This window comes from Myotis yumanensis, unplaced genomic scaffold, assembly GCF_028538775.1.
Source record: "Myotis yumanensis isolate MYYU_CA2020_CCGP unplaced genomic scaffold, mMyoYum1.0.hap1 SCAF_4, whole genome shotgun sequence".
Lineage (NCBI taxonomy): Eukaryota > Metazoa > Chordata > Mammalia > Chiroptera > Vespertilionidae > Myotis > Myotis yumanensis.
In genome coordinates, this window is record NW_027223755.1 from 4,909,082 (window position 1) to 4,925,438 (window position 16,357).

Consider the following 16,357-nt stretch of genomic DNA (forward strand, 5'->3'; position numbering starts at 1 on the left):
CCTCTTCATAATGTACATAAGCAATAACTCATTTCCCCGTGGTTACAATAAAGGCAGACGGAATTCCACTTGAACCTCCCATAAGCAATAGGTAGTCAACACTAAAACTGAATTGACAAAATGATCCTGCCAGCAGGAAACCAAAGTGGCATTTCCATTCACTGGTGTGACCACACTTCCTGGGTGCCTGATTTCTGTCATGGCTTCCAACACTGGTACCTCTGATAGCCAGGTCCAGGGCCCCAAGCTGGGAACCACTGCAAGCCCAGGGACACAGCTCGATTGTCCTCCAGATGTTTGTCCCAAGCAGAAGCAGATGTGCAAACTTTGAGCCCAGTTTAGCAGCAGCTCTTTCTTTGCAAATGGAAATCTTTCCAAAGAGGAGGAGGGCAGGGCAGGCGCCAGCAGACAGAAACTTTAGGATTTGAATAAAGTAAATTGCTTCTGAACTTTAAATACCCAAACTCCCCGAGCATCTGCGCTGAGTGGGGGCTATTTTACTGAGGAAGAGAGTGAGGTGGGGACCCCTGATCCCACACCAAAGTGTTCATTGTATTGAGACTCCACTCCAGAAAAACCCATTGTCTGCCTCCGGGAAATCTAAATCCGAATGTACTGAAGGGTCTCTTTGTCTAGAATTTGCAAAGCTGCCTTTCTTCCTGGGCTCCCTTAGAAATTAGCAGACAGAACTGTCTGCGCGGCGGGAGGCCGTGGGAGGGCTGGCTCAGAGCACACACTGTCTCCTCACCGTCTAGGGCTTATTCTGCAACACTGGCTGGGAGCACAGGATGCGCGCTAGGGCACAGGACATCTTATGAATGCTAAACACCATTTTTCCTGGAGTTTAGGTGATCTTATTTTAATTGAAAGTGGATTTTTAACGGTTTTCTTCCATGCCTCAGTCAAAAGGGCTCGTGTTGCCAGCACCAAAGGAGAGGGACAGTGTCTTTTGTTCCCATTTTGATTTGACTGCATTGCTTTTTGTTAAACAAACACAGAAATAAAATAGACTAAAGCCTGCCAGGCATGGGAAGGAGGTGAAACAGCGCCTGTGGGCTTCTGAGGATTTGAAATGTATCCCTTTGCCAACCTAAAGCAGCTGGCATGGTGAGGGTGATGGCGAAGGTTAGTCATTCCCGTGCCCAGTAATCCTGGTGGGACAGCAGCTCTTGTGACTCCCGGGACGTGTCTGCACTCAAGGCTCTGGCCAAGCCTTTATGATGAACTCTGGACCTGACATGTGAATAATACCCAGATATCAGTGCTTTCTGTGTGGCCATGTCCACCGCTGAGTGTTGTTATTTCTAATTTTACTTTAGGGGACATTGGGACTCAGGATCACAAATAAAACCCATTGCTACAGCCGGGACCAGATTCTCCCTCAGCACCAATAAAACTGATGTGAGAGTTTTGGTTGTTTTAACAAATTTCTCTCTCCCCTCCTGGACTGCAGGTACCAGGAGGTCAAGGGCTTCATCTGTTTCTGCGCTCCATCGTGTCCTCAGCACACAGAACACTGTGCAGCACAGAGAGGTGCCTTATAAACACGTGTTCAGTAGATGTCTTTATCAAGCTCCACATGGAGTTGGAACTTGATTGGAGCAGAGAATCTAGGAAAGTCAAGCAGAGAAGGATTTCTCTCCCTCACAGCTACAGAGTGAAAATTCAGATTGACTGTAGGTCACTGGCGCCTTTCATGCTTTTCTGTTTTACACCTAAATAGTTGTAGTGATTTAGTTTTGAAAGCACATGGCGCAGGTCATAGGAAGTCTTGGGAGGGCTTTAGTTTCCTTTCAGGAGAGCACAGGTCTTCTAAAATCTCCACAGTTGCTGGTTAGGCCATTGTTTTGCAGATATTTCATGACTTAATTCTTTGTCTAAGGGCAATTTGAGGGGGGAAAGATATTTATTTTTAAATGAGCTTTTTTTCATCAAACATGAATCAGATATACCGCTTCCTGAACAGAAACAGTGTTAGCAAAACTTGATAGGCTATGTTTGCAGAAATTATGATTTCTGACATAATGTGCCTGTCTACTGAGGTTATTGTGAAGCCCCTCCAGGGTTAAACCTACAGGTGCAACGGCACTGCTTTTTTATTGCTGGATGTGTCGGTGCATGAAATGCCAATCTTTGGGACAAGAGTTCCTTTTCATTTTGTCTTTTTCTTCATTTTCTGGTGAAAGTTCCCAACTTTCAGAAATGGCCAGATTGACAGGAAATCACATTTTAAAATATGTCAGGTTTGGTTTCAATTAGTTGCTCCTGGCTGACTCAGTTGTTCAGGGGTAAGAAAGATCTGTGGTCATTATTTTAAACTTTCTTGATCAATGAAGTCTCCATTTCGCAGGAGAGGCTGGGTTCAGGACAAGTAGTAACAAGGCTCTGATGCTTTCATAGTCATCTTTATCCCCAGTGCATCAAGGAGGTCGGTAAAAATTAATGAGTTGATTTTGAAGAGTCTATTTCATTCACTAAAAAAATGAATGCTTTCAGCTCAGTGGTTGAGTGTCAACCTATGAACCAAGAGGTCACTGGTTCAATTCCCTGTCAGGGCATATGCCTGGGTTTTGAGCTCAATCCCCAGTAGGGTGTGTGTAGGAGGCAACAGATCAATGTTCCCCTCTTGCATCAATGTTTCTATCTCTCTATCCTTCTCCTTTCCCCTCTCTCTCTCAAAAATCAATTTAAAAATCATATTTTAAAAAACAAGTAAGTGCGTTCAAATAAAATTTGCTAAAAGATGTTTTATTATCTACAATTGTTTTTTCATTACTACAAAACGTAAGTGTAAGGAAGTTAGAAAAGTAGCATATATAAAATGCATTCATTGTAAAAGTGTTATGTATACCACAGGCACACCTAAATATGAATTTCACATGGATTCCTTATTAGTGTCTAATACATGTAAATATAATTGAATTATGTAATGATATTTAATAATTAAAATTAATAATACATTGATAACAACTAAATTAAATAAATCTGATTAATTAAGTTTAAGTCTAATAAACTTTATTTTTATGAAGGTGATGAAAATGCCATCATTATCATTAACACATAATCTCATAGCACTAGATGTGTAATGTGGGGAAAGTTGCTTTGCATATTGTTTGGTGAATTCAAAAATTTGCAAGTGAAACCTGCCAAATATAGAAAAGTTAAAATGTTTCAAGTTAGTTTAAAAACAAACAAACATTTTTTTTCAAACAAATAGCAGTGAATTCACAAACAGAAATCTATGGCAGTAGCCACAGTAAGGAAAACAGAGTAGCCTTTTCATGAATTATATTACTGCATATATTCTATTCTGAAAATAAAGCTTTTTTCTCTAACAGTAAACCCTGTTCATGTATTCAACATGTATTCATTGAGTGCTTAGTGTGCCAGGCACTATGCTAAGGACTGGGAATAGACCGGTGAGAGAGTACACAGCCTGGTGCTCAAAGAGATTGCAGTCTAGCTGATGAACAGATATCTGTCAAACACATCAATGTAATTACAATTCTGACTAGTGTTTTGAAGAAGTGACATTTAAAATATCACCTGAAAGATGAGTGAGTGGTCCAGTGAAAGGGCGAGGAAGAAAACCACTCTTTATGAGTAAACAGAAAGCAAAGCAAACAAATAACAGCAGCATTTACAAAGTTCCCTGAGGAAAATTAGGCTGCTCAAGATGAGCAAGACTGGGGTGTGACTAGAACTTGGTAATAGAGAGAGTGACTGGAGACGACACAAGAGAAGCCACTGGTAACCATTATTCAGAGCCCTATAGGTTAGTTAAGGCTTTTTGTTTTCATCCTAAAAGCACTGAGAGGTGATTGAAGCATTCTGGGTAGAAGACTGAATTAATCTCATGACCCTGACATGAATTAATCAGTCAAGGTCAGCACATTGAGGGCTACTGATCTCAGCACTTCCAACTCCTAAATCTTTTCAAAGCCAGTTCTCAAAGCCAGAACATTAGAAGATCTCTGGCTCCCACATCTCTCACCTCCTGTTGCTTTCTTGGAGGGAGATTTTCTGACTCCTGTAGACTTACTTGTTTCTCTTCTAAGAGGCCTGGAATCTACTTGAAGATGCCTTTCCTCAGGTGAGTTCCACATTCCAGAGGAGGGCTTTGAGGCTTTGTGTACCAAGTTTATTCCCCAGCCCCCTTTCTGACTTTGACTGGAATTGTGAAAACTGGATAGAAAAACATCACAACTAAGTATAATTTCAACTTGTCAGTTTGCTCTAAATCATGCATTCTCAATGTCACTGTTGCCCCCAACAGGGCAAAACTTGTGAGGGCAAACAAAAAATTTACACCCGGCCAGCGTGGCTCAATGGTTGAACATCAACCTATGAACCAGGGCACATGCCCAGGTTGTAGGCTCAATCCCCTGGGTGGGGCATGCAGGAGGCAGCTGGTCAATGATTCTCATCATCAATGTTTCTATCTCCCTCTCCCTCTCCCTACCTCTCTGAAATCAATAGCCATTATTCAGGGTCGTATAGGTTAAGTAAGGATTTTTATTTTCATCCTAAAAAGCACTGAGAGGTGATTGAAGCATTCTGGGCAGGAGATTTTTTTATTGTTGATATTACAGATGTCTCCCCCCCGCTTCTTCACCCTCCTCCAAAATAAGATCTGAAGCAGGGAGGCATGGAACAGACTGACATACCTTGATGTTGGGTTGAGGGAACGAGAAGAGATAAACCAAATAACTTATATGCATAGCCCATGGCCACGGGCAATAGGGTGGTGAAGAGAAATGGTATTTTAAATGTAAAACTTGTATTTCATGTGAGGACTACAAGCTATTCCAAAAGGATGTTTCATCAATCCTCAAAGCAATCTATTTTATCTAGAAACATGGAAGAGCACTCTTGTGTTCTAATGTCTCTCCATGGGGATAACAATTAATTGTTTTCAATTCAGGCCCAGGAGCCCTAATCTTTGAGTAGCAGAGGGATCTGAGAAGGTGTTTCTGTGATGATCATGGTTCTAAGGTGGGAGTTTGGTTGCTCAGGAACCTCCCCTGGCCTGGTACCCCAGCACCTAAGGAACTGATGAGCCAGATACTCAGTTAAGGTTAATACAGAATCAGCGTTGGCCTCAGCATCACTCCTACCCACCCCTTCCTCTCACCTCTCAACCTGAGCATATCTGTTGAACAACCATTCTTTCCAAAGACTATCTGCCTTTCCTAAAACGCCAACGTCATGCTACATTTGCAACAGGAATATGTCATCTGCTCTAGCAAATCCAGAGAGAAAGTAATGGACTTCAAACCCGAGTGGCTGCACACACATTGCCACAGCATCTGTCTTTCTAATGACTTGAATATGCTTGCGTCTCTGCTCTAAGGATTCAGATTTTTCATTTTAATAGAATTCTCTTCTGAAACTATTGCTATGAGGGACCAGATTTCTCCACCTGCCAGTCTATTGTCTGAAGGCATTGGGCACTTTAGATCCATTAAATGCTCCTTTAGAAGGAGCTGGATCCTTCTCTATGCATAAAACAGAAAAAAATGTGTATCAGAAAATATGGATCAGAATTTTTATGGTATTTTACTCATAAGATTAATGTAGTTCAAGTCCGTCGATCCAGTTTTGCCTCAGCGGGTTGAGTTCATAGACTAGATATACTTCCCGAGACCCAGGGAAATACACATGTATTTCATTCCATGCTTTAACCTCAAGAACCCACAACTTCTCTTTTTCTTTCCTTTCTCAGGGCTCTTCCCGCCATGATGCAGTGGGTCAGCACACAGAAACCAGGAGAGAGCGGCATCAACATTGTCACTGCGGATTTTGTAGAACTTGGTGATTTTATCAGCACTGTCATAAAGCTCAACTATGTCTTTGATGAAGGAGAAGCCAACACTTGATAGTACCATTTTGAGCATTCATGAATAAGATAGAGAAGACTCATTGTATTAGGCATATTATCTAGAAACACTCTGATCTTCCTATTCCACTGAGTGAGGGAATTAGGGCTGGCAGTGGGTGGGAAAAGGGGAAATCCATTTCTTGAGTGGTTATTGTCATAGTCTGCATTAGTATAAATATTTCATTTCCCATTTGATGAGCAAAATCTACTTCTAGTGTTAGAGATTTAAAAAAAAAAAAAGACCAGTGACATTTGTTTTTCAGAATTAGTCTTTGTAATGTATAACTCACAAGTGTTGACTTGATTGTGTTTCTGATTTCAACCTAGATCTGCTATGCTCTCTGTATCTTCTAATTGAAACTTTTCACCCCACCCCCTTACTCACTCTTCTTAATCAGATGCTGTATGGGACTCAAAACAATTGACTGTCCCAACAGAATGTGTATTGCATTGTTGTAGTGAAATTTATTTGTTGTGTGGGACATGGTATAATATTCTGTTGTCATCTGCAATTGGGCAATCATTGCTAACTCTTTGTCATAGAAAATATGCATCAAAACAGTTTCCCTGCATCAGTAATATTGAAGGCCATAATCAGTGATTTTTTGTGTCATACAAAAATAATAGTGTTTCACTGTATTTCTATTTAAGGCAGCTATAAATATAGAGTAAATAATTCTTTGGAAGAACTACTTGTGCCAACTTTAAATGGGGGGACTGGGAAGAGATGGTTGCTAATTTAATTCAAGAATCCCCTAGTAACATTGCCCTACAAATGCTGAGTAAATGAAAAATTATGAATGAAGAGTGTGTTAAAATCAGAGAACTCTGCAAAGAACTCTTACAAAAGCTCTCCTGACAATTCTCTTGATTGAAAAGGGGTTGGGGGGGTAGGGAGAGAAAAGGAAGAAGAAAGAAATGAAAGATTGTTCAAGCTTTCCTATCAAATTAGGATTTCTAAATACGTAATTCTAAATCCCAGATTTTGAGGACCATATTTCAAGAAGCTTTACTTGGAGGTTTTTTTAAAATTAAAGTTGAAAAAGGAGGAAGGGTGGCAGAAGGACTCAAAGCAATGCTTTTGAAACTCTGTCCATGAAGTTTCAAGAATCCATGAACCATCTTTAGCAGATTCTCAAATATGTGTGACCTGAGCAGACTCTACTGAAAACTAACACAGACTCACCCCTCTGGGTTCCATCCTCCCCTAGGGTTGAGAATGAGACAGAGATAAGAGTTTCTGTGTCCAGCATTTGACAGTCCGTTTCTACAGAGAAGAAAAAAGATAATGCAACTATGAGTATTGCTTTCTCCTTGTTGTCTTTATGATATCTGACAACGCTAAAATCGTCTTAAAAGAGCACAATAATCTTTATATGCCTCACAGGAATATAGTGAGGCATTTATAAAAATTTATAAAATTTGCTGAAATTCTTAGGATTATGAATTATTGTATCTAAATGTTTAGAAATAATCATGCATCAATCGTTTCCTGGGAAAACACAGCCCACAGAAATAGAAGCGTTCTCTCAGCTTCTAATTAATCTAAATGTAAGGCATGTGGTTAAATCTCTGAGACCTAGGTAAGGTAGTTGATTCTAGGATTATGTATGTCCAGATTATAAATAATGAAGAGTTGTTTACATGGTTATAAATATTCATTATCAGAAAATAGTATTTACTAGCAATTTCAGGAAAGATAAATTGTTTGTACTGAAGAGAATGATTATGAGAAGTATGTAAGTAGATGTGATAGACCAAGTACCATGCAAATACACGCAGCAGATCTGATCTACATTCCACTTGTGTATGTTTTTCCCTACACAATATATCAATACACACCCACTCCTATGCAGAGAGATTAAAATACACACAAACACAGGCATGGACAGACACAATCAAATTCTTTTTTTCAAGTGAAAATATTGATAATATAAAATAATTTAATTGTAAGACTGTGAAACCCTTAACAATGTATAAAAAAGAATGATAAGTCCTTTGAAAGTAGAGTAGCTGATCATATTCAAGTATTTTTGTAAAGATAAACCAGCTTGGGACTTAATTATTTGCAAATATAGTTTTCTTTCTGCTTTGCAGTTGTATTGTCTTCCTGTGACTTTCACCTGTTCCTTACGTGCAATTGAATATGAATCCTTTTTCAAGGACTATGGATTATTGAAATTTATGTCCTGTAAATTTGCTTTTGGGGCAAGTTTTCTCGCTGACTATCCATTGTTCATCCCTCAGGAAGATCTTTAGCCAAGCACACTTGAAATGACACAGGATTTAACTTATAAATATGACAGGAAACAGATCTTTCAACATATACATGAAAATTAGTAAAAGAGGTAATGATGTTGTATTTTCTTGAAGTTAGATGCTTTCCTATAAAGTTTGCTTAGAGTAAGCTTTGCTGTATTTGTCATTTTGGTGCTGGAAAAAAAAAAACACCTGCTGAAGGATTAGACTAATTGTGCAATTTCTTAACTGGGAGAAAGTTCTCTATTGCTACTAATGATATACTTGACAAAAGGTATCTTCAAGCCACTGTTACTGTTTCCACGTGGACACAATGCTATGTAGCAGGCACTGAGAGAAAAGGGAGTTGCCTTAATTTCTAAAGGAGGGAGCAGATAGAAGTGAACTGTGGTCTTCCAACTGGGTAGAGAGCCCACTAGAAGGGATTTCTTTGAAAGGTGGGGAAAGAGAAGGTGCCTTTGGCTGTCTTCCGTTTATTGGCCCTGCCCTGAGCACTTAGGGAGCATGCTGGGGGGGAGGGGGGGCGGGCTTGTGACATGCAATCAGAACTTACCCTCAGCCTGTGCTTCTTTGTCTTAGCTGGGCAGTGTCTTTCTAGACAAGCTACGAGTAAAGGGCTACAAAGAGGCCCCAAGATGGTAGGCGATACATCTTGGTGTACTTTGTGTTCTGCTTTTTTCTTAAGACTTTATGTCACAAATTCTGCAAGGCAAAAAATACAGAAACAAATTCTGCAAGGCAAAAAAAGTTGCATCTAATGCAACTTCCATCTAATCTACAGCAGGAAGTCAAAGGAGTGGGTGGGATGGATGAGGGAACTTATGCAGAGAGTCATTTTTGGTTTGCTCTCCTGTCTGTAATTTTGAAGGACCAAAATGGGATGCTCCTGCCATTATCATTTATGTCTCCCTTATTACTACACAATCATGTGAATGCAGAGAATGAGGAGGCATTGTTTCAAGGCCTTAGGATATTCTGTATGATGACCTCAATATTCACTTTCAGCCATATTGGAAAAAGTCACTTTCATGAAGTGCCACCTATCAGTGAATGTATTAGTGCATAAAGCGTTCGGCATGTATATGCTGTGTGTCTCCACACATGCAAACACACACATACACACACACACACACACACACACAGACATTATTCAAATTGAAACTGTACTCTAATCACTCAACCTAATTCTATTGCCATTTTAACTCTTAAAATCAACATCTCCTAAATGAGTAGGCATAAACATAATTCAAATATTTAAATATTCAAGAGAAAAAAATCACTAGGGAACCAATGAAAAATGAGAATATCATAAATAAGAAATGCCCAGCAGTCCTAGTCTAACTACACTGTCAATTATACTTCAAGCTAGAGAGTGGAATAGGGATTTGAATATAAATTACAAACAAGTCCTCATGTTAAAGTTGTTTTAAGTTCTGACCCGTTCAGGTTCTCCCCTGTTAGAATTTTAGTCTGGAAAGTTGGAAGCTTCAGGAAATGCATGTTTTTGTGAATTTTTCAGTCCTACAGTTTTTCAAATCCAATGACACAAATCTTCTAACCTTTGGCCACTCAACTCAATAAGAGCTCTATAGGTAGAATACTCGCCCTTTGAACTGCTCATAGAAAATGAAGCACAGTGTCCCTCAGGATATGCTAAACAAGGTTTTTTAAAAGTATTTTATTTTACAGCATTTTAGTCTTTTCAAATAGACTTTAGTGACACAATGGTGTAAATGCTATATTTGCCATAACTCATTGGTGGCTCCTGTGTTACATGCGGTTTTAAATAATGCTCTAAATTGTTTGTTTCCCCAACGACAATGATAAAGTGTTCTGTAGAATTTGTAAAATGTGTTGATTGAGTCTGTTGATAATTGTGTAATTTCTATTTCATTTGTGAGACTATTTTTAGGTATAAGTTCTAAATATATATTTGTATGAGTCAAAAGTATTTGCTGGTATGTGGTATGTGTGTGGAAATGTATTATATCTTATAAAGAAAATCAAAGTTATCCTAAAGAAAAGGGCACATTATGACCAGCCTTAATCCATTGCCATTTTGTTGTTGTTGCTGCAATTTGGGATTAAAATTTAAAGAGAAATTATGTCTTTGTTAAAAACGGCTTTAAAAAAAAATGATATGAGAAATGTACTTTAGAACTTACCTGAGTTCCCACAACTTGTGGAGCACCTGATACTTCTCAAAAGTTGCAAACGTCCATTAACTGATTAAGCTCATAGTCATACAATGAGATTACATTCCCGTTTGTTTCTATCACCAACAGAACCGGTTCACCTCTAGAGCTGTTCTATGCATCGAACCCATTTTGCTTTTAAGTTTCCCATGAAAAATTGTTTCGCCAAAGCTTTACTTTTTAAAATGGGATCTTCTTGAGTCAGATGAACTGCCATGGCTCCCTGAGGGTCGCTCAAGACCCATCAGCATTCAGTGATCCCAACGTGGCTTCCTTTTCAAAAGCATGTGACACTCTCACCCTTTTGCTATCTACCCTTGTGTGGTCTCACATTAGGAAACTCATGTCGAACCCGAGGATCTGCACAGGTTCTCATGCTCAAAGCAAAAAATCCGTAATCTTCCTTTGGCTGGGATCTGAGTATGGAATATTAATCTTCTTATTTCCTCTCTTTCTTCATCCTCAATTACCTTTTTTTTTTTCATATTTAGGGTTGCCATATAAAATGCAGAACACCCAAAGTTTCTTTGTATCCAGTGGAAAACCTAATAAAGTTCTAGTACCAGAACATAGGAGATATTGATTTTCCGATAAACAATAACTATTTTTAATATAAGAATGTCCCAAATATTTCATGAGACATACTTAAAAATTATTCACTATTTATCTGAAATTGAAATTTAACTGGGTGTCCTGTAATTTATTTTTCCCCCTTATCTAGTAACACCATCCATCCTGGCTCTCTTTTTCAGCTAGGCTACCCAAAAGGAGTGAAATCCTACCTCCTTCCACATCCCCATGTTCAGATACCTCATGAAATTCAGTAGTCCTAATGCCCTCCATTCAGGAAAATCCTGATTCATGCCAAGTCCCACAAATACTTTATGAAGGACCAACTCGAAAATAGATAAAATAATTAAGTATGTACCTTTCTAAGTTTAACGCCACCACTTTCAAAATTTCCCTTCACTGGCCTGTTGTGAGGTGCAGAGTGTTTCCCATTACGCCCTTAAATAACACTCCCCAGTAATTGGGACAACAACACCAACAAAAACACCCACACAGGAAAATGCCTCTGGGAAGTGGTGTCACCTTCTAACTCAGTACCAGGATTTCTTTGAAAATTCAATCTCTCTCTCCTCTTCTTTTTTCTTCTTTTTTTAAAAGAGAGAGAGGTCACACTTTCTTGACTATTGGAAGAAGAGAGAGGGTCTGCGAGATGGACACAGTCCTGTTGGCGCCTCCTCAGGAGATTGGGTGGGGGTTGGGCAGCGGATGGGTGACCAGGACAATGATGTTAGCACTCAACAAAGAGACTTGCCAAAGCAAATTATAACAACTAGCGCTTTTTCTGAGGAATTGAAAACCCAAGAATCCCCAGAGTAAAAACAGGGAGATCTTGGGCCCATTGCAGAGAATAAAACCGTAGTGGAATCCTAAAATAGAGTTTTCAAATACTGTTGTATCCAACAGCAAATCCTTGGCATGGTCTGAAGGTGGATGGAATTTTGGAACAGTTTTAGTACCTACCTCCTCTCTTGAAATTCCCATAAGTGGTAAGAAAAATCCAATCCTATAATACAACATTTCCACCCATGGCCCCACCTGCAACATTTGTGTGGGTTTGCTTCATTTCCAAAGGACGGGGATTTGCAGAGCTGGTGACATTTCCTCCACTGGATACCAGAAATTCACCAGAGGGAGACGGATCCGTGCCTTCTCTTTTTAGGGTCTGGTCATTGATACTTGGATAAATGTGGTGTAAAGAAACTACATGCCAACAATTCTGTTTAGCAAATGTGATTTTTTAAAATAAGATCATATTCTTAATGTAAGAAAAAGTTTCTTTGTATCTAGTGAAATGCTGAATAAAGTCCTGGTACCAGTTCTACTTATATTTTTATTTCATATTGATCAGTGCTTCATTATAAGCACAAGTGTGATCTCTTAAATAGGACATGACTCAACATCAGAAAATATAATTCTGTTTAGAAATTATAAGTCACTGTGTTAGGATTTCCTTAGTGAAAGAATACATTCTCCACCAACAGAAGCAAGGCCATGAGCATTTTCATTACATCAAAGTCAGGTGTGTCTGCACTCTGATGCTCTTTGATTCTAACATTACCACAAGAAAGCCAATGTCAATATAGCAATATTATATTAATACTAGTGCCTGGTGCACAGATTCATGCACATCGAAAGGAAATTAATTAGAAGGTGGCTGGCGGGACAGGACCGGTGAGACAGGCCGGACACGCCCTGGAGCAAACCTCCTGCAGTCCCTCCCCAGCGGGCAGCACCAGGAGAGGCACTTGGCTCGCAGGGCGTCTGCGGAGTGAGCGGGGGTCCCTCTGGCAGGTGGGGTCCCTCTGCCTGGCCTGCGGGGATCAGGCCAAAACTGGTTCTTCAACATCCCCCAAGGGGTCCCGGATTGCAAGAGGGCAGTTCTTGGATGATGCACCCCAGAATTGGGCTCCCTCCTCTCTGGTTCTGGGGTGCATCACTCAAAAACTACTGCTGCCAAGTCACCGCACCTTTGCAGCTCCTGTGTTGAGTGTCTGCCCCCTGTTGGTCAGTGCACATCATAGCTACTGGTCAGAGCATCTGTCCCTGGTGGTCATTGCATGTCATAGCTACCAGTTGGATGGTCGGACAGTCGCTTAGCCATTTAGATAGATGATAGATAGATAGATAGATAGATAGATAGATAGATAGATAGATAGATAGATAGTCTTGATATTATAAAACACCATCTTGAGGTAAAAGCTTAGGGTGAAGAAGTCAACTTTTGCTGAACCTCAATCATGCACAGTACATGAGACTTTTCAGGAGTAAAGTTGCCTTTGTATTTCACCAAATAAATCCTATGTTCAAATCATTCTTAAAACAAACAAAAGCATTGTGATAGTATTATAAAGCTAATCCAGCGAGAAAAGGTGTGGTCCAAGGTTATATTTGAAGTTGAACTTGGACATAAATCTTCCAAAAGGCTTTGTTTATTATATACACTAGTAGGTTTATGACATTAGAGGATTTCTATTTATAAAGCTGTAATGATCTTACATTTATGAAAGAGTCTATATAAATAATGCTCCACATAATCATATTTTTCCTTAACATACCATTGCTATCATTTCTTCAGAGCCATTATGTATTTCTTCATTCATTCAGCAAAAATTTGTTGAATGCCTGCTAAGCACTACAGATATTTCTAAAATGTTTTTTAGGAAAATGGATGAAATCCATCTTTGCTAGTTTCTCACTAGAGCTAGTAGGTGGCACCACTTTGTCCTCAACCAAATACACATAAATTCATTCTCAATTACCTTTATCCCCAGATAGTGAAACTGAACAGTTATTCCCTAAAGCCTGAGAAGAAAAGAACAATTTCTATCATTCCAAGAATAATTGGGAAAAGTTTGTTCATGGCCACATATAATACAGAGTAGGTCCCTCCCCTCTTCAGGCCACAATCGGGCCACTGTGGGCAGGACACGAGTGAAGGACACTGTGCAAGCTCAGATGCCACATGCCATTGGAGCTCACCTCCAGGGTTTCTGATGAAACTCCTTTTCTTTACACCCAGTGTGAACATGACCCAATTGGGCATCCCAGATCGAGAGGGAAAACATCATCTGGAACTGGAGGAAATAGTTGTTTTGAAGTGAAAGTGACACTGTGGCTTACTGTGATATGATGGTGGTTTTGACATTGGCTCTCTACATGTGGGCCAATATATGACCTTGGTAATGTGCCCTAATAATGGCTGCACTGGAGTCAAGAGGCAGAAAGTGAACTTAAACGTAACAAGGCACCTTCTACCATATTCAGCCTTTAGTCCTGTGGATAGAAGTGTTCCTAGAACCATGTGGAGCCACTTAGCAAGGTGAACCACATCACATTCTAGAATCTAGATGGTGGGATTGAGTGCCCTCAGTGCCAGGAAGACGGGGTGGGGAGATGCAGTGCCTGAGACATTTCTTGGAAGAGTGCTGTTCTCCACTCACACTCTGTCCCCCACAGGAATGTGTAAGCTTGACCGCCTGGGGTTTGCTGAGAAATGATTAAGAAAAACATCTTTGCCTCAACACAACTGCTCAGCTACTGTTAAATTGTATTCTTTTATTTGGGGGAAAATGTGCCTGCAGATTGGTCTCTATTTTGGCACAGGGAAAAGGCAGGAAACAATAATTTAGAACCAATGATTATTTTTTAATTGGACTATAAGATTACTCATCTCTTAAGCTGTGAAGATAAGAAGCACATCTTGGCAATTTCTGTATTCCCGAGGCATGGCAATTATTAAAAGATGTTCAGAAACAATGAAATGAAAGGGTGAGGCTTGTGACCCAATCAAATGGTGGACAAGGGCTTGATAAGGGCCGTGAATATGCTGAGCACCAGGTGGTTACGAAGGTTCAGAAAGTCCCAGTCCTCCACCTCCTGTGTTCCTTGGAGAAATACTGACAATACCGAGAGACTTGAGGGGAAATGCACTGCATGACATTCTCCCCAAGAGCAGAAAGACCAGGTTTTTTAGCTATTAAGTCAACACAAACTCTGCAAAGGGTATTTACCCAGGGGAGCTTGGCTTCTGATGCTACTTAAAAGGAGCTGAGAAAGCGTGTGGGAAGGTATTATATTTTGAGACTCAACACAATCTCTTGTTGAATTTTTCATTCCTCATCTACTTCACAGCCCTGCCTACTAGCTACTGTTATTTTCTCATGTTGATGTCCACACAGTCCCTGGCCTGGGTGCCCCTTCTCCATCAGACTCAGCTGCCGGCCCAGTTGGTACTGCTCATCCCAGCTCCGCATCACTTCAAAGGGCAATCCTCATGAAAGGGGTGAGTGTTCTGTGGGCACATGAAGGTTTCTCTCCCTCCACGTTACATTCTAATAGAAGGGCTCTTGTGTCCCAATAATCACCCATATCAAGGGCTAAAGCTAATTTAACTTTTATATACAGCCCCGTCCCCTTCTTCTTATCTCTGTCTCTCTCTTATCTATGAGCTCAGGACAGAAGTTAATTCCAGGGAAAGCCAGCATGTTGTCCTCAAAGTCACTCTCCTCTCTGAGCACCGAGGCTTTCTTCCTGGTCAAATTTATCTTCCTGAATGTTTCTTCTTTCAAGAAATTATCAAATAGGCCTCTGGTGGACCCACCCTCCAACTTTATTACTTAGGCCCATTCTAGAATCCCAGATGCATGTGCCTAAAAGAACGAGCATCTCCTGCCAGCAGCCATCTTCATGCATGGACAAATGACAAAACTGGGGAGGGGACTTTGTGTTCAAGTTCCCAACTTCTCCTTAGTAGGAGTCTCTCTTCCCCTACCCACCCCAAACAAAACCTGTTCCCTCACAAACAACGGGATGAGCTCAGTCACCATGAAGTGTTAATAGGGCTATGAGAGTGGTCTTCCAATGTTTCTTCCTTTAAGGAGCATTTGCAGAAAATGGAAACTCACAGAAGAATATGTTGCAGGACGCCTTTTATAAGGGAAAGGCCAGTAGCTTTGTGTCCCCCTTCCCTACCGTGACGTTTTCCTGGGGAGCCCTATGGAAACGCCTAAGACTTCCTGGGGCTCACTTTTTAAACTTATTGTGAACACAGTTATCAGAATCTTACTAAAATGCAGATTCTGATCCAGCAAGTCAGGGATGGGGCCCCGTATTCTGCCTTTCAGACAAGCTCCCAAATGATGCTACTGCTGCTGCACAGGCATCCCACTCCCCGTAGCTAGGCTATGCAGCCCCGCCTAATGCAACTGCTTCACACTACTGACTTTCCCACAAGACATTTGGTCGGGGAAAGAGAATAAGTGAGAAGATATCTCACTATGAACCAATTTGCGTGGTGGGATTATTATAGGAAAGAAAGCTATCATACTTAAAACATTTTTGTTTCCCAAACCTAGTCAACCTATAACCACCAGCAGCTACTCGTGGTCTGATGAAGTCAGGTATATGAGAGGTCACCCAGAAAATGAAATACAGGTCACCTCACCAAACACGG

General features: G+C 40.4%; 1 protein-coding gene across 1 annotated transcript in view; it reads left to right on the plus strand.

The window, feature by feature from the left end:
• The window catches only part of PLCXD3 (phosphatidylinositol specific phospholipase C X domain containing 3), a 130,983-nt gene extending 118,773 nt beyond the window's left edge, over positions 1 to 12,210 (plus strand). Inside the window, exon 3 of the mRNA XM_070411782.1 lies at positions 5,726 to 12,210. Within this exon, the coding sequence (XP_070267883.1) occupies positions 5,726 to 5,879 (154 nt within the window). The 3' untranslated portion in view covers positions 5,880 to 12,210. The remainder of the gene's footprint in view (positions 1 to 5,725) is intronic.
• The last annotated feature ends 4,147 nt before the right edge of the window (positions 12,211 to 16,357 follow it).